The sequence below is a fragment of the Mesoplodon bidens genome (genome assembly GCF_964165515.1).
Source record: "Mesoplodon bidens genome assembly, chromosome: 10".
Lineage (NCBI taxonomy): Eukaryota > Metazoa > Chordata > Mammalia > Artiodactyla > Ziphiidae > Mesoplodon > Mesoplodon bidens.
This window is the reverse complement of record NC_138172.1, coordinates 4,225,190-4,248,803: the sequence shown is the minus strand read 5'-3', so window position 1 is coordinate 4,248,803 and position 23,614 is coordinate 4,225,190. Positions and strand designations below refer to the sequence as shown.

The 23,614-nt window shown below is 41.9% G+C and overlaps 1 protein-coding gene across 1 annotated transcript in view; it reads right to left on the bottom strand.

Annotated features, from left to right (window-relative positions):
• The window catches only part of CCDC174 (coiled-coil domain containing 174), a 29,126-nt gene extending 6,337 nt beyond the window's left edge, over window positions 1-22,789 (bottom strand). The window contains exons 1-10 of the mRNA XM_081245406.1: window positions 22,679-22,789; window positions 19,334-19,438; window positions 18,532-18,632; window positions 10,945-11,003; window positions 8,809-8,983; window positions 5,322-5,417; window positions 4,194-4,336; window positions 3,051-3,145; window positions 2,382-2,514; window positions 487-639 (exon numbers count right to left, since the gene is read on the bottom strand). Coding sequence (XP_081101532.1) covers window positions 487-639; window positions 2,382-2,514; window positions 3,051-3,145; window positions 4,194-4,336; window positions 5,322-5,417; window positions 8,809-8,983; window positions 10,945-11,003; window positions 18,532-18,632; window positions 19,334-19,438; window positions 22,679-22,720 — 1,102 coding nt within the window. The 5' untranslated portion in view covers window positions 22,721-22,789. The remainder of the gene's footprint in view (window positions 1-486; window positions 640-2,381; window positions 2,515-3,050; window positions 3,146-4,193; window positions 4,337-5,321; window positions 5,418-8,808; window positions 8,984-10,944; window positions 11,004-18,531; window positions 18,633-19,333; window positions 19,439-22,678) is intronic.
• Between the last annotated feature and the right edge of the window lie 825 nt (window positions 22,790-23,614).

Sequence of the window (23,614 nt, the reverse complement as noted above, 5' to 3'; positions counted from 1 at the left end):
AAGCCCGTGCGCCACAACTACTGAGCCTGCGCTCTAAATCCCGCGAGCCACAACTACTGAGCCCGCGCGCCACACCTACTGAAGCCGGCGTGCCTAGAGCCCATGCTCCACAACAAGAGAAGCCACCGCAATGAGAAGCCCATACACCGCAATGAAGAGTACCCCCGCTCACTGCAACTAGAGAGAGCCGCGCAGCAATGAAGACCCAAAGCAGCCAAAAATTAAAAACCAGCATCCCAAGCCGTAAGACCGCATGGGGGCAGCGGGAATTTCAGAAACCTTCCCCCAAGTGTTTCTAAAAATAAAAAAGAAACTCATCCTTTAAGCATGATGCCTTGTAGACCCTGGTCTTTTATAATCACACTGTCTAATGCTCCTGGGTATTGAGAAGAAACAAGTTCAAGGATGTGAAGAATTCCTTAAGCTTCCAAGGACCACTAAGACTCACCAGAATCACACTCTGTTCAGGAGAACTGATCCCCTTACCTTTTCCTCTGTCCCACTCCCGGACGTGCGGCACCCCAGGCCGGGTATCCTTCCTCTCCTGAACGATGACTTCGACTTTGCTACTCTGGGCAGCTGTATGAGGAGCTGGCGTGACCTCTGGTTCTGGTGGCAGTGGCCCAATAACATCTCCATCTATTTTTGGCAAGGAAATAAGACTTCATTATAATAAAGCTTAAAACTACTTTAAAAAATTAAATAGAACATGCTCATCCTGAGAGTACAAGCAATAACCGGTATTTATTGAGCATCTATCATGTGCCAGGCAGTGGGCTAAGTATTTTGTATACAATAGTTCACTTAACCCTGTAATAACCCTAATAAAGTCAGGATTGGTATTTCCACTGTATCCCATTTTATAGATAAGGAAAATTAAGATCAGAAATGCTACACAGGTGGACAGTAACAAGGGCCAGGATTCAAACCCACAATGGATGGATTTCAAAGTCTCTGTTTGCCACTATGCCACCCTGCTTCCCCTGACCAACAATCGAAGGACCAGAAATCCCCCAATTACTCAACTGAAGTAAGAGTCTCCAACTAAGCAAGGGGACTGAGGGTGATGAAGAGCTGGAGCCTGGCGACAGGCTGTAGGCTATTCTATTTTGGCCATATTTTAAAAGAAAACAGATTTTTAAAAAGCACTGGTGGCACTTCACATCTTGTGGAAATGACAGATGTTCAGGAGTACAGCAAAAACAGAGAAACAAAACAGAGTTTAACATGTCACAGGGAGACAGCACTTATACAAAACTAAATGGATCATTTTCCAGTTCCTAAGTGTTCTGATCTCCTTCCAAAGCTAAACTGAAGTGTGTTCAGAATTAGAAAATGGCCCGTGGCTTAGCACAGGCTTCTGTGAGAGCTGGAGAAGCTTCTACGTGCCCCTAACACCCACACCCCCTTCTTCCTTTTGGGACTACAGTGCCCCCCAGCTTCAGCTAGATATGTGTCACCTCGCCAGAGACGCCATTTCCCAGCCTCCCCTGCAGTTGGGGATGGCCTGTGGATTCTGGCCATTGGAATGTAAATGCGTAGGTTGTGTGTGATCCTGACTCACATTCCTAGAATGGAAGTTGGCTCCCCGCCCCTTCTTCCCCAGGGCTGGATCATGAACAGGTGCTGGGGAGCTAGCGACCGTGCAGGTGAGAGGAACCCTCTATGGAATGGCAGAAGCATTAAGACAGGAAGAGGCCAGGGAAAAGGTGACCGTACAGGGCAGAGCTACTACCTGCCCTGGACACCCACCACCTCTGAGGTGTTAAACTAGAGAAGCAGACGTCCACCTGGTCCGAGCCAGTCTCTGCAGTGTCTCTCTTGGGGCAGTTTATCCCAGTCTAGCATAACTCCCACAGTGAGCAAGTCTGACCACAGTACTGAACGGTGCTCCCAAGCATTTCAACAGTCCCTTGGCAAGCTGTCTATACCCATATTTGTAAATCTTTTATTTTATTAACTTTCTGAATGCATGTCTTCTTTAAAATACATTACTTTATAATAACCAACAAAAACCACAACCATAGCAAATGAAAATAGGTCTAAAACATGTATGTGCACAACTAAATTTTATCCTAAATACCTTTTAAGTATTTTACTTAGGTATTTTACCCCTAAGTCTCAGTTACTAAACCATGCTCTTCTATGAAACAACACAATGTACTGTTAATACCCTTGTTTACAGCCTGAAATTTTCTTTGGAGTGTAATTCCACGCCACTTTGGTTATAAAACCTGTTCCTGGCAGTATCTCCAAGGTGCACTGCTTGCTTAGAGAATAAAACTAGATGGCTGATTTCCACATTGCCAGTCCTATTATTGAGACATCAACTGAACTAAAATTTTTCCTTTTGAGGTTTAGAAACACGAGCCAAGATATACCTCTATCTTCTTCCTCTGCTCCATCCTCTTTAGACTTTTTCATCTTTTTTTGTCGGAGTTTGGCAAGTCTTGCTTCTAACATAGCCTTTCTCTTTTCCTTTATATTTTCTCGTTTTGTTCTCTGATCTGTTGTCTGAACAGAACAGAAAATTAGAAAATTATTAGCCTATTCACAATATTTGTTGAAAAGGATGAAATAAGTAATTTTATTCTAAAAATAAACTAATTGATTTTCATGCCACCTCTAAGAAGCCATCCTTGAGATCTTCAACATGAAGACCCGTTAAGTCCTCTTACACAAGCCCTCTGATGTCTTCTGAAGTTTAGTAAGAGTTCACAGAGTATCCTGAAAGGCTTACCATTCAAGAAAATTCTGTCCTACTCCTTAACCACCCTCTAATAACTTTCTATTTTCTCACCCAGGCCGCTCCAAAAGTGCCATATTTGAAACCAAGTTTAAAACATCAGTTATACAAGTTACTTTTGAACAACTATAATCTTAAAGTCTGAAACACCAAAATAATATCGCAATTACCTTTATGAAACCGATAATTGTATTCTGAAATAGCAATGTAAATTTCTAATTTATTTACTAGATTTTTTTGCAGTACGGTACAACAGGAAACCCAACCGCTCAAATCCTTAACATCAACTGAGTTTAATTAGTACCTGCTCACGCAGCATTTCTAAAGTTTTCATCTGCTTATTTCTCAACTCTTTATCTCGGGCAAAGGCAAAGTATCCAACACCAAGTTGCCGGGCCTCTGAAATAAGTCAAAATTATCCAAAAGGTTAGATCAGTAAATTAAATTCAGACCAAACTCCTACCAAAGCAAAAAGGAACACAATGATGTCTCACACATTTTGTTTTGTTTTTTCTAAGCAGCAGCTAAAAAAAAGTTAGAAGTTGTTTCCATCCTGTTTGCCAAGTGACAAATATTCATTAACGTTTTAGTCATAGGCTGTCTCCACTTCTCTTGGGGAGCAAACTCGGATTAACAGACCCTCTGTTAGGAAGATACTCCCAATATGAATATTTTTAGGCTATGAAGTGAAAAAAGGGGTATTTTCAATTCCTAAAGCAGAATCTTTTTTTTTTTTTTTTTTTAATTTACTTATTTTTTTTTTTTTGACTGTGTTGGGTCTTCGTTTCTGTGTGTGGGCTTTCTCTAGTTGTGGCAAGCGGGGGCCACTCTTCATCACGATGCGCGGGCCTCTCACTATCGTGGCCTCTCTTGTTGTGGAGCACAGGCTCCAGACGCGCAGGCTCAGTAGTTATGGCTCACGGGCCCAGTCGCTCCGTGGCATGTGGGATCTTCCCAGACCAGGGCTCGAACCCATGGCCCCTGCATTAGCAGGCAGATTCTCAACCACTGCGCCACCAGGGAAGCCCAAAAGCAGAATCTTTTATTTCCACATAAGAGCTGCTGCTTTACGAATACTTCCTTTTATGTTTGTCATTTGTTCAAGATAAAAAAATGATTTAAAAAGCTGCCAGATGGGGGCTTTCCTGGTGGCGCAGTGGTTAAGAATCTGCCTGCCAATGAAGGGAACACAGGTTCGAGTCCTGGTCTGGGAAGATCCCACATGCCGTGGAGCAATTAAGCCCGTGTGCCACAACTACTGAGCCCATATGCCTAGAGCCCGTGCTCTGCAACAAGAGAAGCCACCACAATGAGAAGCCCGTGCACCGCAACGAAGAGTGGCCCCCGCTCGCCGCAACTAGAGAAAGCCCGTGCACAGCAACAAAGACCCAATGCAGCCAAAAATAAATTAAAAAAAAAAAAAAAAAAAGCTGCCAGATGACTATACCATTTTCACGAATGTCTTCGTAATGTACGGGCCCCATTGGTCTTCTCAGGGACTCCCTCTCTTCTTCCTCCCATTGCTGGCGCTGGAGTTCTTTTCTCATATCTTCAGATAGTAAGGTTTTTTCATTTGCAGGACTAACGAAACTAGGAAAATAGAGCAAAAACCATCTTAGATAAGAGCTGTGACACAGCAATGCTTTGGTTCAGGAGTGCGATCATGGATGAGTAACTCTAGTTATGAAGAAGACAGTTCCTTACAGAGGCTTCTGACCCACAATACCACTGGGAACCTGCAAAAACTATTTTCACCTTTCTTTAATCAAAGCAAGCAACATGTTACATTAGTATAATGAAATCTTGCCTCACCACTCAGACAAATTACTTTCCTTCCCACCCTGGTCTTGGGCTGAATGGAGGGGGCAGGAGAGGCAGACAGGAGGAACTACGGGCCTCCTGTGGATGGTCTCCTGTGCAGGACCTCATGTCCCGTCAGGTGGCTCAGGGCTTTTGCACTTTCTTCCTTGTGCCAAGCCCAGGCCTACCTGAACCTGGATGACGTGGACAAGGTGGAGCTTCTCCCAACACTTTCCACACAATATCTGCCCTTGCTTAGAATTTTATTCCCTAGGATGTTTTAGCAAGTTACCTCTTAGGTGTGTCTTAGGCACCACAGAAAAAATTCTAGCCATAAAGCCCTTACTTCAAAATGCAAAGGTGTATAAACAAAAAGTTAAGCTAACTACCTCCCTGCCCCCACCTGCTGTGGGATAACCAAGAGTATATTCTTAAACGCTTTCTCCACAGTGGTTTGTTTGTTTGCTTGGTCTGGGCTCATTCTCTATTTGTTACTCTGTAGGCAGACATCCTTCCAAGTAAACAGATAGGCTCTAACTCATCCCTTTTAGTAGCTACACAATCTGGATGATCAACCACTCAGGTTGTTCCGAGTGTGGACTATGTGTGTATGTGTATGCTAACCCCAAAAAAGGGCTTCCACTAATATTCTTATACATTAAAAAAATACTCTCATAGCAGAGCACCAAAGATAATTAACTAAAAACAGCCTTGCGCACAAAACAATCCCCGTGTCTGCATGTCATGGGCAAAGCTTTGCATGTCACACACTTACAGCTTCCCCTGAAGATTTTTATCCATTTCCAGCAGATGTGGCAAATCCTTTCTCATACAGCGCCGGGATCGCCCTAAAGAATCCACGTAATCCACCCTGAAATAAAAGTGAAAAGGCGTGGAAAATTGTACATGACATATGGTTCCCTAAGTCAGGGAGTTGGTGCACAGTAAAAAGTTAATTTAGGCCCCATCACCAAGAAAAACCCTCAACCTGAGAGACCACTACCATTGGTAAGAACATGTTTTTCAAAGTTAAACGTTGACACACAGTAAGTTCATTGAGCCCTTTATTAAATCTTAGTTTTAGAAACTGTAGAAAATGATCATGTACATCTCTGACCTCAAGATAAATAAGCCACAAAGACCCTTGCTGCAGCATCTCAGAACTTACCTTAATTTGGTTTAAACAATTCCAAATATTTTATCAGCATCATAATAACTTTGCTCCGTACCATATTCTCAACTTGCTCACTTCCTCACAGTCTTCCCAAATTTGACTTTTTATTCTTTCCTGTATTTCTTCAAATTGGCACAATTCTTCCCAATGAATTAGAACTTTCTTAATGTAAGTATTTTGAGAGACTCTTTTTAACTAGGAGGAAGCCAAGCAACACACATTTTATACCAAAGAAGCACCTAGCAGCGGGCCAGTCTGTTATCTTTCACCCCCGTTCCTCTTTCCTCATCCTGGCCCCAAGTACCTTTGTCCAGGTATGAGGCAGGGGAGCCAGGCAGCCGGCAAGGCCAGTGAAATACTGAGAGTCCCCCAACAGGAAAAGGGCAGGTTTTCATGAGTAACATTTCATTTGCATTATGATGCAAAACATTTTTAGTTTTTTACATTATGGGCAGGGACTCCCTCACAGCCTTTGGCAGGAGGCTGAAAGCACAGAAGGGCCAGCACTGCTGCTGGACCAACTCAAGGTCAGATTCCCATGCATGTGGCTTTGCTTTTGTTAGCCTTTTCTTTTGTCTCACACCTGCCGATTCCAACTGTCAGCCTATGATTTAAAAACTGAATGTTTGGGAATCCACAACTATAGTCCTAAAGCTGATAACCACAGAAATAAAACCTCCAACAGCAGAGAGCAGTTTCTTTCTCCCTTTTCTTCTTTTCCTTTTTTCTTCTTCTATGAATGGAGAACAAAAAACATTTAGCCAGATGGTCTGAGTAGTTATTTACAGTATTTTTGTGGAAAGATTTTCCACCACCTGGAACTTAAGTACCTAAAGTATTTTACAAGCAGTTACAATTCTGGAACCTAATTTAAAAACAAAAAAAGTGTCAGAACTGCTTGCAGTGCATCCTCCTTCACCATATGGTGGCATGTGACGCCTTCAATTGCCCTCCAAACTCTTCAAATCAGTAACAAATTGATTGTAATCATACAGGCATTAATATGAGGGGGAAAAAAAGACATTAAACCTTTCAAAGGAGATGAGATTTCTGCTATGAAAAGCAATCACAGGCCATTCTGTCTCTGGAGAAGGCCTCCAAAACATTCAGATTCCATCAAAAAGAAGTGGCAGAACAGCAGCCAGCAACTGCCCCCATGTAATCAGCAATCACCGAGCAAGCTCTCAGAGAAACAATTACTCGAGGTACAAGGGGGACACAGGAGGGCTCGGAGTCATGCCCTCTTCACAGGGCTCTAGGGGGAAGTTAGGGCACACGCTCATGAAACACTCCTAACAGGAGCAGGCAGGGTATAAGAAGTACCAGAAGTTTGCCTCAATCTTCTTCTGGTAATGAGGCCAGTTATGTGTCAATATAAATAAAAGGTAAGACCCAAAGGAGCAGAAAGTATGTTTAAGTGCTACCAGAGTTCAGATGAGGGAGAAACCACTGAGACTAGAAATGATCAAGAGAAGCATGACGGAAGGGATGGCATCATACAGGCTCCTCTTCTGGTTGCTATAGCAAGCATGCGGCCACTTAGCCCACCCCAAATATAAGTGTTTTAGAAGGTAGGTAAGAAGACCCCTCCACAGCATGAAGATGCAAGTTCTCTGTGTTCCCAAGCAGTGAAGACTGCTCCCTCACTCATAAATGACTCCTGCCCACAGGGGCAATGGCTGACAAAAGGTCAACAAGTGCTGCCAACAATCCTAAGCAGTTCCTAACAAACACCCCCATAAAGAGGACATTCGAGCCTTGAAGCGGGGGAGGGGTGGGCTCTGCACCAGTAGGAGGGGAACAGGCAGGGTTACTCCCAGGACAAAGCAACAGTGCATCTCCATGGAATTTCAAGCCCTTTTGAACAAGTTTCTAAACAATGTCTTAGGTACAAAAAATCATAATGGAATTTTCATTCTGGTCTCTTTGTAAAGAAAAGACTAGTTTAGTTTCCCCATCATTCACCTACTAGGCATCACCATCCCTGTTCTACAGATGAGGAAACTGAAGCTTAGAGAGGGAAGGAACTTGATCACAACCATATCACAAGTGAAAGGCAGAGCTGCTGCTGTCCAGATCCAGGTCATGATGCCTAGACCACACTGCCAGAAAATGTCACAGCCAGAGTAAGGCTCACTGGATCAGCTCTGCCAGCCTCTTTTCACTGGAAACAGAGATGACACTATCTACGTGATGACTCTCCATGATGCCCGAATAAGGACATGGGTAAGGTAGTGTGGGTAACAAAGGAACATTCTTCTGCCTAAACAACTTTTTCACATCAATGAAACAGGCATATCAATGCCTCTGTGCCTGGCACAGTGCCTGGCACATGGCAGGAGCTCAGTCTATTTGTAATTATTTCTTTATTGGAGCTACTGCTTCTATACCTATAAATCCAATCCTATTTAAAGTGGAGTCTCTAAAGAAAGAAAACTGATTAAGAATAGAGAGAAAGGGACTCCCTTTGTGGCACAATGGTTAAGAATCCGTCTGCCAATGCAGGGGGCATGGGTTTGAGCCCTGGTCCGGGAAGATCCCACATGCCACGGAGCAAATAAGCCCGTGTGCCACAGCTACTGAGCCTGTGCTCTAGAGCTCCCAAGCCGCGACTACTAAGCCCGCATGCCTAGAGCCCACGCACCACAACGAAGAGTAGCCCCTGCTCACTGCAACTAGAGAAAGCCCACGCACAGCAATGAAGACCCAATGCTGCCAGAAAAAGAAATAAAGAGAGAGAGACTGGGACTTCCCTGGTGGTCCAGTGGGTAAGACTCAGCACTCCCAATGCAGGGGACCCGTGTTCAATCCCTGGTCAGGGAACTAAATCCCTCATGCCTGCCACAACTAAGAGTTCACATGCTGCAACTAAGAAGTCTGCACGCTACAACTAAAGAGCCCGCATACCTCAAAGAAGAGCCCACATGCCACAATTAAGATCCGGCACGGCGAAAATAAATAAATAGTAAATAAATAAATATTTAAGGATAGAGAGAAATGGCTTGATAACAACCAAACAACATGACTCTCAAAAACTAAACGCAAGTCTGACAATGTTAACATGACCAAATGGCATAATATTACCAACCATTCTTCACTGGGGTCCTGGGGAGGAGGGATATCTTTTTCAGAAACGGTTTCTTCATCATCATCTCTTTCTGTCTTTCTATAATCTCTATTGGCGCCAATCTCTTCCATTTCTTTGTGTTTGTCTATGATCTTCTGTGTGAAATCCACAAGGTACATATCCTCCACTTCTTCATCTAGGACATAAAAATCAATTTTCAGATTACTGACATTAAAGAAGAAGACCACACATGGAATTGATATGAAGCAGTCACATTCATCACTATGTAGCTATATTACCTGACAATTCAGTAGTTGATGTCTCCACCCACCCCCTAAATGCTCACAAAGACACAGAGCCACCTCGAGACTGACAGGGAAGATGTAAATAGGCCACTGGACACATATACCGCATAAAAAAATCTTTAGAAGCCTAATGTTTTCTGCTGCCTTGTCAATAACAAAAGACTTTAAGATAACAAAACCATTTGATTTCAAGAGACTCATATAGCCAATTACATAATACAGAAGCAGAACTGTATTTCTCAGTAAGTCTTTGTGGCTATCAGTAATACCCCTCTCTAATCATGTGGGCCATATCCCATAACCCTAATTATACTGCTACAGTATGGCAAATGTTTGAAGGGTCATAACACAGGTCAAAGAAGTCATCTGAATTCTTTTCAATCCAAAGAACACCACTTTCAGGTAAGGCACAGTGCCAGGATCTGCAGGGCATACAGAGATGTGTGAAGTGCCATCTGCCTGCAGGCTTCACGATCTACTTGAGCTAACACATACACTGAAAGTTAAATAGCAATCCATGATTTTAATTTAACACAGGATAATGGATGTATTCACAATGTTTCATGAAGTTTCACTCTGCTAGATTTAAGCTCTAAGGAACAGATAGTAGGTTCCCTACTACCAGGGGCTGGTGTTACCCTCACTGTACAGTGGAGAATAGCTGAGGCTCTAAAACTTGACTAGCCCGAACATGCTGGTCCAATATGCCTATCAGGAGGTAGGCCTGCCGGTATGGACAGGACCAAATCTCCACGTCCACACACTCCTTTGGACTTGATTTCTATATTAACAATATAAGTAAAGTTTGAATCAAACGAAAAAAGACTTTTTTTTAAGCCACAAAAACATGTGACTCAAATGGGAAAGAGATATACGTTCCCAGAACTGAGTTGTAAGACCATGTAACAGTGAGGCTTCCTGCTGACTGACACCCTGCTGCTTCTTTAGGAAGGCAAAACCTCTCCCAGGGCCCTCAGCTTTGCGAGCACCCAAAATGCCCATGCTGGGCTCCCCACCACACAGGGAACAGGCCTCTGCTGTCTGGGCAGCCCGTGATCAGGGTCCCGCCCCGCTGCTCTCCTGCTGCCCCACTGCCCCCTCTCCCCGCCCCTCTGACCCAGCCCTGCTAGTCGGCCCTGCCAGCTCTGGTCCTCTCCTCCCTCCGATCTGCTCTCTCCTTTCTCCCACTGCAGAATCCCTTTCTCCAGTTTTCCAACGCCTTCAAGACCCCCATCAGAGCCACCTTCTCCCTAGAGACTTCCACACATGCTTTTTAAAGGCAATAAGATATGCACTGCCTTATAAAATCTCTTCTACTGCTGCTGAACTGTAGGTTGGGTTTTGTTTTTCTGGGGCAGGTATGAGAAAAGGGGGATCTTTTTATTATTATCTTAAAAGCAACTATAAGCACATCACAGAAAAAAACTAAAAATAGAGAAAAACAGGGAAAAAGGAACCATAACTCCAGTACCCTGATATAACCATAATTCCTCCCAGGTTTTTTTTAACATAGCAATAACTGTAATTGTGGCCTATTTAGACCTTGCTTCCTAAATTTGTTTTGTTCTGTGCCATTTTCCTCCACTGATGATACGCCCCCTTGAGGGCAGAGGCAGAGAATCCGGCTTATACCGTACTGGCTTGTCCCTTCATAGCACCTATCATGGGGCCCAGCACCCACGGGGCAACTGAAAAACTACTGCTGATTTTCTTGTCTCTGTGCTGGCACGGAAAGTAATCAATTTTATTTTTTAAATTTCTCCCTATTCTTACAATTATTTTAACAAATAATAAAATACTACAGAGGTGTATGAATTACAGAAAATAAAGATACATAAATAATCATATTTACCTATAAAGTCTCCTTTAGTCATTTTTTCATATAATTTGGCTTTTTCTTCCAGTTTCTCCCTAGTAGTAAAAAAAAAAAAAAAAAAAAAGCAAGTATTAGAAATGATCTTATCATTGCAACTCCTGGTAAGTCTGCCCCATCCCCAGCCTTACTGCTGCAACCTGCCCAAGGGACCCAGCCTGACAACTAGAGCTGAAACCCCGCCCTGAGGGGACGCTCAGGCCCAGCCAGGTCTGCTCTGCCAACTAAGCGTAAGCTCCGTGAAAGCCTAGCCCATGTTTCTCTCATTCATGACTGTATCCCAGGGCCTAAAACAGTATCTGGTACATAGCAGATGCTCTGTAAGTATTTGATGAGTGAATACATGAATGAATTAAGATTCCAATTTAATTTAAGTGCTAAATGTAACTTAAATACCAAAAAAAGAGAGATGTCTAAACAAAAACATTTTCTGTTTGCAACCTTCCAAATGGATCACCAAATTCCATTTGTTTTACAAATTCCTTGTCTTACACAAGGGTCCCTGGTCTCCCTTGGCTCATCAGGCCTAAGGGAGGTAGAGACCAACTTCTTGGAAGTCTGTTAAAAATATGATCATGTCTATTTTATACAGAACATGAATAATGTATTCATGACGAATAGCTAATAAAAAACAAACATCAACCCTGGTATTTCAATACAGCAGTCTCTCTGCTCATGTTAATTCTAGAGACATTTATTCTTTCGTGGGTAAGACAGCTGACAATTCTTTTATTCTAGAAATACCTACGATGGTAAAGAGCCCCAAAGAAGTCATCTGAGTTTTTGCTTGTGAAGGATCACACTTAACCATAATAGAAAATTTCATTTCTAATGGTGTCCCAAGGGAATTCCCTAGCGGTTCAGTGGTTAGGGCTCTGTGCTTCCACTACAGGGGGCATGGGTTCAATCCCTGGTTGGGAAACTAAAATCCCACATACCATGCAGCACAGCCAAAATAGTATTAATAATAATAATAATAATAATAATAATAATAATAATGGTGTCCCAAGGCAATAAAGTCCCTTGGTCACACCGCTGTGTGCTCTGGAACAAGTGACTTAACCTCTCATACACCTCAATTCCCACATCACAATAGGAAAGATAGCATTGCCTCTTATGGTTGTAATGAGGATTAATTAGATAATACATGTAAAGCATGCCACCAGTTACAGCCTCTTCGCTTCTGTGTCAGAAAGATTCCTCTTTCATTTTACACATTCATTCGCAAGCACTGACTACATAAGTGCCAAGCACTGTTTTAGGTGCATAAGACAAAGTTCCAGCTCTCATGGGGGTCACACTCTAGAGAGGGAGAAAGACAATAAATAAATCAATGAAAAAGAAGATTTCAGACAGTGAGAAGAAGGGAAGGAAATAAAAGCATGTTTTCCCAATAGAGGCCCTTTATCATGCATTGATGGAGTGCACTGTGGACCAGCTTAGTCATATCAACTTCTAAGAGGTTAAGTTGCTCTTTTTCAGATGGAGCTTAAGGTAACAAGCAGTCTCATTACAGAATCTCATCATCTTAGTAAAAATAAAACTTCAAAAAATTTAGAAAACAAAATACACTGTCTGGACCGAGAAAATGGGCAGGACACTAAGATAGGGTAGTCAGGGGAAACCTCTCTGAAGAGGACGTTTGGCCTAAGGCTTGCATAGCAAGAAGTCAACCATGGAAGGAACCTTCAGGGAGAAAGCAAGTCACCCAGGGGAAAGATGAAGAGGGAATGAACTTGACATGTTCAAGGAGACACCAGCGTGGTAGAGGGTGCTGAACAAAGAGGAGAGTGGTACAAAATAAACACAACAGAGACAGGTGGGGACACAAGTGCAAGGGAAAGGATAAGAAGTTTGGATGCAGTGTAACAGAAAGAAGACAGTTTTAAGATGGCAGGAAGAGTCTTCAGATGAATAATGGAGGGACTTCCCTGGTGGCGCAGTGGTTAAGAATCCGCCTGCCAATGTAGGGGACACGGGTTCGAGCCCTGGTCCAGGAAGATCCCACATGCTGTGGAGTAACTAAGCCTGTGCACCACAACTACTGAGCCTGCGCTCTAGAGCCCATGCTCTGCAACAAGAGAACCACCGCAATGAGAAGCCTGCACACCACAACGAAGAGCAGCCCCTGCTCGCCACAACTAGAGAAAGCCCGTGTGTAGCAACAAAGACCCAATGCAGCCAAAAAATATACATAAATAAATAAATTAATTAATTAAAAAATAATGGAGATCAAGGAAGATGTCAGGGAAATGGCCACTGGATTAAGTAGATGAGGAAGTCATTGGTGACTGTAAAGAACATTTCTTCAGTCAAGTAGTGAAGATGGAATTCAGAGGGCAAGGGTATGGGACACTTATCTGGAAACCACTATGTGCCAGACACTATGTATCTCCTTTAATCTCTTAAAGGGCTTCATGAGTTAAGTATTAACCACCACACCTCACAGATAAGGAAAGAGTCTCAATGGAAAAGTAACTTGCCTGAGGCCTTACATCCTCATGGAACTACCTCTGCCTGTTGTAAGCTCTGGAGAGGTGCAGAAGTCCTGCAGATCATGGGGAGACTTGATTCCCCACGAGCACAATGAACGTATTATGTAAAAAGTTACTGGATAGAAAAATCATAGCAAAGTACCAAGGAATACTCTGTTATACAGAGGAAACTAAAAAAGATCATGCCCATAGTTAATACTCAATGGTGAAAAGTTGGAAGCTTTTACTCTAAGGTCAGAAACAAGACAAGGATGCCTACCCTTAACATTTTTACTCAGTGTAGTATTGGAAGTTCTAGCCAGAACAATTAGGCAAGAAAAAAAAAAAAGGCATCCAAATCAAAAAGGAAGAAATAAAACTAACACTATTTGCAGATGACATAACATTATATATAGAAAATCCCGGGCTTCCCTGGTGGAACAGTGGTTAAGAATCCACCTGCCAATGCAGGAGACACGGGTTTGAGCCCTGGTCCAGAAGATCCCACATGCCATGGAGCAACTAAGCCTGGGCGCCACAACTACTGAGCCTGCGTGCCTGGAGTCCATGCTCAGCAACACCACTGCAATGAGAAGCCCGCCCACAGCAACAAAGAGTAGCCCCTGCTCACCGCAACTAGAGAAAAGCCTGCATGCAGCAGCAAAGACCCAATGCAGCCAAAAATAAATAATAAAAAAAAGAAAAAAAAATCCCAAAGACTCCACCAAAAAACTGTTATCACTAAGAAATGAACTCAGTGAAGTTGCAGGATACAAAATCAATACACAGGGCTTCCCTGGTGGCGCAGTGGTTGAGAGTCCGCCTGCCCATGCAGGGGACACGGATTCATGCCCTGGTCCAGGAAGATCCCACATGCCGCGGAGCGACTGGGCCCGTGAGCCATGGCCGCTGGGCCTGCGCCTCCAGAGCCTGTGCTCTGCAATGGGAGAGGCCACAACAGTGAGAGGCCCATGTACCGCAAACAAAAAAAAAAAAACAAAAAAAAACAAAATCAATACACAAAACTCTGTTGCGTTTCTATACACTAATAATGATCTATCAGAAAGAGAAAATAAGAAAACAATCCCATTTACAATTGCATCAAAAAGAACAGAAGAGACTTCCCTGGCCATCCAGTGGTTAAGACTCCACGCTTCCACTGCAGGGGGCGCAGGTTCGATCCCTGGCTGGGGAACTGAGATCCCGCATGCCATGTGGCACAGCCAAAAAAAAAAAAAAAAAATCATAAAATACTTTGGAATAAATTTAACAAAGGAGATGAAAGACCTATACACTGAAAACTACAGAGCACTGATGAAGAAACTGAAGATGATACACATAAGTGGAAAGATATTTACAGATTAGAAGAATACTGTTAAAACGTCCATACTACCCAAAGCAATCTACAAAATCAAAGCAATCCCTGTTAAAACTCCAATGGCATTTTTCGCAGAAATAGAATGAACAACCCTAAAATTTGTATGGAACCACAAAAGATCCCCAAAGAGCCAAAGCAATTCTGGAAAAGAAGAACAAAGCTGGAGGCATCATGCTCCCCGATTACAAACTATATTACAAAGCCATAGTAATCAAAACAGTATGGTACTGGCATAAAAACAGACACATAGATCAATGGAATGGAAAGAGAGCCCAGAAACAAACCCACACACATACAGTCATTTAATTTATAACAAACAAGCCAAGAATATGCAATGGGAAAAGGACAGTCTCTTCAATAAATGGTGTTGGGAAAACTGTACAGCTACATGCAAAAGAATGAAACTAGACCACTATCGTACACAAAAACTAACTCAAAATGGAATAAAAACTTGAATGTAAGACCTGAAACCATAAAACTCCTAGAAGAAAACACAGGCAACAAGTTCCCTGACATCCGCTGTGGCACTGATTTTTTTTGGATTCGACATGAAAAGCAAAGGCAACAAAAGCAAAAATAAAGAAGAGGAACTATATCAAACTAAAAAGCTTCTGCAGAACAAAGGAAATCATCAACAAAATGAAAAAGCAACCTATTGGATGGGAGGAAATATTTACAAATCATTTATCTGACAAAGGCTTAATAGCCAAAATAAACAAAGAACTTACAACTCAACAGCAAAAGAACAATCCAATTTAAAAAATGGACCTGAATAGATATTTTTTCAAAGACATGCAGATGGCCAACAGGTACATGAAAAGGTGCTCAGCATCACTAATCATGAGGGAAACGCAAATCAAAACCACAATGAGATATCACCTCATACCTGTTAGAATGGCTACTATCAAAAAGACAAGAAATAACAAGTGTTGGTTGGTGAGGATGTGTAGAAAAGGAAACTTTCATGCACTGTTGGTGGGAATGTAAACTGGTATAGCCACTATGGAAAAAGAGTATGGAGATTCCTCACAAAATAAAAATAGAACTACCATATGGGGACTTCTCTGGCAGTTCAGTGATTAAGACTCTGCACTTCCAATGCAGAGGGAAGGGGTTCCATCTATGGTTGGGGAACTAAGATCCTGCATGCCGCACAGCGTGGCCAAAAAAAAAAAAAGAACTACCATATGATCCAGCAATTCCACCTCTGGGTATTTATCTGAAGTAAACGAAAACACTAATTCAAAAGATACATGCACCCCCATGTCCATTATAGCATTATTTACAATAGCCAAGATAAGGATACAATCTAAGTGTCCACTGATGTATGAACGGATAAAGAAAAGGTGACATACATACACAATGGAATACTATTCAGCCATAAAAAACAATGAAATCTTGCTATTTGCAATGTTATGGATGGACCTTGAGGGCATTATGCTAAGTGACATAAGTCAGACAAAGAAGACAAATACCATATGATTTCATTTATACGTGAAATTAAAAAAAAAAACCAAACAAACAAAAAAACCCTAAACAAAAAAACTAACAAGTTCATAGATACAGAGAACAGAATGGTGGTCGCCAGAGGTGGCAGGGGGTGGGGAGAAAATGGGTGAAATAGGTGAAGGGGGTCAAAATGTACAAACTTCCAGTTACAAAATAAGTAAGTCATGGGGATGTAACGTACAGTATAATGACTGTATTGCATATTTGAAGTCTGTTAAAAGAGTAGATCTCAAAAGTTCTCATCACAAGACAAAAAAAACTAACTATGTGTGGTGATAGATGTTAACTAGATTTATTGTGGTGATCATTTCACAATATATACAAATATCAAGTTATTATGTTGTACACCTGAAACTAATATAACATTATATTTCAATTATATCTTAATAAAATACATATATAAAGCATAAAAAAATTATAGCATCTTTCAACAAAATTAAAATTCTAAGAATAATGTCCAGTAGTGAGAAAAATGTCTCAAAAATGAACATACCTTTAAGTCAAGTCTCATGTCTGTTGAGGATAGGCCAAACACTAAGAAAAACAATCCCCCAAATGGGCTAATATTCTGCCCTTTATTCTCAGACCCAAAAGAGTTGAGGAGCCTTAGCAACCACTGTTTTCAACTTTCATTATGCAATGGATCCAAAAGCACATGTGGCAGTCATGACAGACATTAAAACTTGGGATTCTGAGTCCAGGGTGATACTGCAAATAAGGGAAGAGCTCTTCTTTACAGAAGAATGCCAGCTAATAAACAGAATGAAAAAATAATAAACATGGAATGATAGAATTAGAAAAATTCTAACTCTGAAATCATCAGTGTAATAATTGACTCATCAGTGATGACAAAACAGTCGCATGAAAACATACTGGCGAACAGGATACTCACAGTCTCAGTTTCCCTCCTTAGATTGTTATTAATTACAAATGTGGAAGAGCATCTTTACAGTGGAAAAATCTAGCAGACCTACCTTAACTGAATGATCAAAGTTATCATCACCAATAATGACTTAAACTGACATCATGAACCTCCCGATGTGATTCAATGGGAGGACATATCATCACCTATATATTCAATAGTATTCTTACCAACAACAGTTAGTGTGACTCTAATCAGATTGTGGGACACTGTAGAAACAACTGGGCTGGACTCTTTAAAAAACATTAATGGCATAACAGACAACAAAAAGGCAAGGGAAGTGTTCTAGATTAAGAGAGACTAAAGAGATATGAAAATTAAATGCAATGTGTACTCTTTGATTGACTCTTGGATTAAATGTTTTAAAAAACAATAAAGGGGGCCTCCCTGGTGGCGCAGTGGTTGAGAGTCCGCCTGCCGATGCAGGGGATACGGGTTCGTGCCCCGGTCTGGGAGGATCCCACATGCCGCGGAGCGGCTGGGCCCGTGAGCCATGGCCGCTGGGCCTGCGCGTCTAGAGCCTGTGCTCCGCAACGGGAGAGGCCACAGCAGTGAGAGGCCCACATACCGCAAAAAGAAAAAAAAAAAAAAAAAAAAAAAAAAACAATAAAGGACATAACCTTTATTTAGGATAACTGGTGAAATCTGAGTATGGACCATATAATAGCACTATTTTGTCAGTGTCAAATTTCTTGGGTATGACAGTAATATTGTGATTATGCAGGATAATGTCCTTATTCTTAAAAGACATACGCTGAAATATTTAGAGGTAAAGTATCATGATGTTTAACAAAGTTTCTCTACACACACTGGAGAGAGGGAGGGGGAAGAAGAAAGTAAATTTTAAAAGATGTTAATTGGTGAACTTAGGTGAGAAGGATTAGAATATTCACCATACTCTTCTTTCAAATATTCGGTAGGTTTGAAGTCTTTCATATTAAAAAGTTGAGGGGGAAATTCAGTTTCTAAATGCTAATAGCATGTCACCTAGTAGCCCCAAACCACACCACCATGGGGACACTTCTTAAACACTTGTTGATAACCTCACTGCCTAACAGGGGCTCAAAGTGGGACTGTTTCATCTTTTAAACTGAGGCTTTCTCTTATCTTCTTAGAAGACTATAAATGTGTCTGCAAATTATATTATTTTCAGAGTAATAGAGTATTTGGCTAGAAGGATGATAAAAATTAAAATTGTAAATCAAAAAGAGTAAAAGTTGAACTTTCATTCCTTTGCCTGGGTAGCCACAACGGCAGCTACGTTTATCAGAGCAAAACTTTACCTTGCTTTGTCCAAAGTCTTCTGTTCCTCAATCTTCTGTTCAGCATCCTTCTCAGCTCGATTAGAAACTCCTGTGTTTTGTCTGCTCCAGATACTTGGTTTCTGGAGAATAATTTAAAAAGACAAGACAGAATCACCAAACGATTGCAAACTCTCTACTTGTCTTGTACATCAGAAGGAAAAAAAAGATAATTAGATCTTATGAATCAGTGGAAATAACTAGACTTCTGACAGCCAACCTATGTCGTGCAAATACACTGTACATAGCAAAGCTGGAGCTGAAAAAAAAAGCCCTGATTAAATTAAAAAAATTTCTTTATACAATTGCAGTTACTTCTCTTTTATCTCCTGAATGATTACAACCGAATTCAAGACTAATGAAAACATATATAACAGAGATTTAGTAATACAAGTAACAGATACCATTAGCTATAAAATTGTAAAAACATTCACAACTCTTAAAGACCCAGCTATATTTCTGTTATATTTCTATATTATCTAATTGTTTATCTCTGTTTGGATTTATAACACCTGTAAAACTAGATAATCTTCCATGGGAATGTAAATAAACACATACTAACAGCATGTACTATTCCAAAAGAAGTGCTAAAGAATTAGATCATTATAATGCGCTTTTAAATCTTACAATTTCTATCTTAATATTTAAAACATTTCATGCAGATGTTCAAATACAAGACAGAAATTTTTATGTAGCAGACACCATGAACACTTTCAAAAAACCTAAGTAGAGTGTAATTTCCCTATGTTTGGAAATGATGGAGATAATTAGATCTTATTTTTACCTTAGTAGTTGGTTTTGGTTTCCCCAAAACTCCAGCATCTTTGAGAAGTTTTTCTTGTTTGAATTCTTCTTGTTTTCGGAAGAGTTCAGCCTTAAGGTCTACCAACTAAAATAAAACCAATAAGCAAACAAAAACAATTAATTCTAATGAGTGACTGGATTTCTAAGTTTTTATAATTCTCAAAACAAGATTACAAGCTCCTATAAATGGACAAAAATGGATATAAAAATAAATGTTTAAATGTAGAATCTAGTACAAAATAAAACCAAGTCATATTTCATTCCAGCTCTGTTGTAAATGTATTTAACTTTCAACACTTCAAGGCTTTCCTCTGGGCAAGGGGAGACTGATAAAGCAAGGTAAATGAAATCTGCATCTTTTTTTTGTTTGTTTTTTGTTTTGTTTTTTTGTGGTACGTGGGCCTCTCACTGTTGTGGCCTCTCCCGTTGCGGATCACAGGCTACGGACGCACAGGCTCAGCGGCCATGGCTCACGGGCCTAGCCACTCCGCGGCATGTGGGATCTTCCCAGACCCATGGCATGTGGGATCTTCCCGGACCGGGGCACGAACCCGTGTCCCCTGCATTGGCAGGCGGACTCTCAACCACTGCGCCACCAGGGAAGCTCAAATCTGCATCTTTTAGATTCAGATTCAACTAACATTATTAGGCACCTTCTGTCTGACTGGCACTGTTCTTGGCTTTTTCTTGTAGTAATTTCACTTAAACATCACAACAATTTATTATTTCTATAGGAAAACGTCTTTGTTCATCAACAATCTGAGCACCAGTGTATGTCTGGCACTTAACATTGAAGAGCAAGATACCAACATAAATTAGACATACTCCTGCCTCAAAGAGCCTACAATCTCCTAAGAAATGTAACTTACAATACCAGTCAGTTGTAATAAATGCCGTGAAGAGTGGAATTAAGTAGCAAAAAGTTCAGATAAAGCAGTATTTCCTTCTGGCCAGAGTTATCAGAGATGGCTTTGAAATGATGCTTAAAGGACAGGCAAGATTTCAACAGCTAGAAATAAAACGGACTGAGTGAATTTTGTTTCAGCATGTTTTGGAAACTGCAAGTTTAGCCGAACAACAGGGTTCAAGAACAGGAAAGTCAGAGCAAAGGGAACAGGGGAGTTGGATCAGTCACCACTATCTACTCCAAAAAAGGATGTAATGACAGTTTCCTTTTTAAGGATCCAAGTACAGCTGCTTATACACTGTACATTACATTTATAAAGCAGATACTTATAAAGCCCAGCATCACAAACTAACTTTTAAGGGAAATCAAAATGACTGAGCTCAATGATTTCTATTTTGGAAGAAAGCAATTTAAAAATAGGCTTGGCAGGGTTTTTAATAATGCCAAGGGCAGGTTCATTCTAGGGCCTAATACTCTAAATTTTAAAAAACAAATTTAAAACTTAAGCCTTGGGACTTCCCTGGTGGTCCAGTTGTAAAGAATCTGCCTTCCGATGCAGGGGATGTCGGTTTGATCCCTAGTCGGGGAACTAAGATTCCCACATGCCACGGGGCAACTAAGCCCACATGCTGCAGACTACAGAGCCCACGCTCCACAACTAGAGAGTGAAAACCCGCACACCACAACTAGAGAGAAGCCAAGCGCCACAACGAAAGATCCCGCATGCCGCAACTAAGACCTGACGCAGCCAAAAAATATAAATAAATAAATAAAGTTACAGGTATCACTAAAAAAAGAAGACTTGTACATTTAAGGAAAAAAAACTTAAGCCTTTTCTTCTAAGCCTTCTTTTTTTTTTTTTTTTTTTTGATGTGGACCATTTTTAAAGTCTTTATTGAATTTGTTACAATATTACTTCTATTTTGTCTTTTGGTTTTTTGGCCCAGAGGCATGTGGGATCTTAGCTTCCCAATCAGGGATCGAACCCGCGTCCCCTGCATTGGAAGGCGAAGTCTTAACCACTGGACTGCCAGGAAAGTCCCTCTAAGACTTCTTAACTACATCAATTTTCTAGCCAGACATTTTCCTATTAAAGTTTTGAACTTTAAAATAAAGATGCTCAGGGCTTCCCTGGCGGCGCAGTGGTTGAGAGTCCGCCTGCCGATGCTGCCGATGCTGCCGATGCAAGGGATGCGGGTTCGTGCCCCGGCCCGGGAAGATCCCACATGCCGCGGAGCAGCTGGGCCTGTGAGCCATGGCCGCTGAGCCTGCGTGTCCGGAGCCTGTGCTCCGCAACGGGAGAGGCCACAACAGTGAGAGGCCCACGTACCGCAACAAAAAAAAAAAAAAAAAAAAAAAGAAGATGCTCAGAAAAGTGTCAATTCCCAGATGGCATTCACATTATGAGTATTGCTAATTTTAACCCGTCAGGAAAGGATAACTTTAATTTTACAGCTTTTTGATTCCTAATCCTCTAACATAATAACTAGTACGAATTTTCAGTATTAGACGGGGGAAAGGAGCTCAAATATTGGGCTACTTCCATCTTTTCCTTCACACTGCTTGCATCCTAACATTCTGCAGTAAATCCAAGATTAAACGAAAGGTTAGGCAATTTGCTCTGATATAACGGAAAAGACAACAGCTTTGGAGTCCAACAGATGGAGTGAGCCCAGTTCTACCACTAAGAACTCAGTATGTAAGCTGGAGAAAGCCACTTCATTTTCTGAGCCTCAATGGCATCACCTATAAAATGGGGATATTACTAGCACCTGCCTCCTAAAGCCGTCAGGAAGATTCGATGAGGTAGTGCATACAAAGTGCTGGCACAAAAATACTCAGAACAGGTTTTCTTCCTAGAAGCAACTAACTTAATGCTGTTTACATTCTGTTAGACCTTACAGCTCCCAGGCAGCGCAGCCTACGGGTGTATTAACAACTATTTAGTTCCTGGTGGGGACGCTGGGCATCTCGGACCCTGGGGAACAAATCACACTCTCTAATATTCTGGGTGGACCATGCTGGTCCCTGAACTTTAGGGAAACATATCTGCACAGCTAGCAGAGGCTGCGTTCCACCTCCGACGGTAACGAAGACAAGGCTGGCAAGGAGGCCTGGCCTGTTGTCGCGGAGGGGAGGCAGGGACATTCCAAACCCGGAAAAGACACCAGGTTCTGGTCCGCGTCTGAGGGGCAAGCCTGGTGCCGGTGCACGGCGGAGGGGAGACGTCACGTTCAGGGTTCTGTAAGCAAGAAGTGGGCCCTGACTTTTTCTGGGAGAAAAGCCAGGTGCCGGGGATCCTGTCTGAGGGGAGGCCAAGTTTGGGTCTCCGAGTGAAGAAACAAACGAGGTCGAGATTCTTGTCCGGCAGAGGCGGGGAGACGCGGAGCCCGCAGCATCATCTACACCCGTACTCACCGAGGACGCCGTGACGTCCAAGGGCTTTTTCCTCCGGTCCATGGTCGCACTAGAACCTCCCGGCCCAAGGCGAACGCCTCACCGGATCCCCGCTGGCCTCTTATACCGGCTTCCGGCGTAACCGGAAGTGTCCTCATGAGAGAGACGCTGTTTACGACGCTGACACCATCTTGAGAAGGTCATGATGTGGCGCACACTGCGTCCTTCACTATTTTGAGAAGATCAGCGTGCCCAGGAGTGAAGCTAACTGCTAAGGCCATCTTGAAGAGGGCGGAAGGTAAAAGGACTAGTGTTGTCGCCATCTTGAGAAGGGCGGCATACGCCTTAAAGAGCAATGCACGCCATCTTGAGTGGGGCAGTTGCGGGGGGGCGGTTGTGTGTGTGGCGATGGCGCCATCTTGGAAGGGCAAGGGAACTGAAATGAATGTCTTCCCAGTGAAAAGAAAGATGGGTTAGTAGGACTGCAGAGATCTACCTAAATACCGTTTTAAGACCTGCTGTATGCTAGGCACTGCTTGGTGCTTCTCAAAGGTTAATTTATTTAAATCTCATAAGAGTCATATGAGATAAGGATTATTATATTAATTTTAGTAGAAATAACAATATTAATAACTAACATTGATATAATGCTATATATGTATAGTGTGTCACTTTACATATTTCAGCTGGTAAGAATAAGAACTCCAGAAGCCAACTTCCTCAGCTGGAATCACTGCTTCACCACTTATTGACTGTGTGACCTTGCAAAAGTTACTTACTTGGTGCTTCAGTTTCCAAATGGGAATAAAATAGTATTTACTTCATGGGGTTCAGTTAGGATTAGATGAAGTAAATGAGCTCGTCGATAAAAGTATTAATGATTGTGGTAGACAGACCAATGACACATGCCCCCACACACACACAAGATGTCCATCTTCTAATCCCTAGAACCTGTAA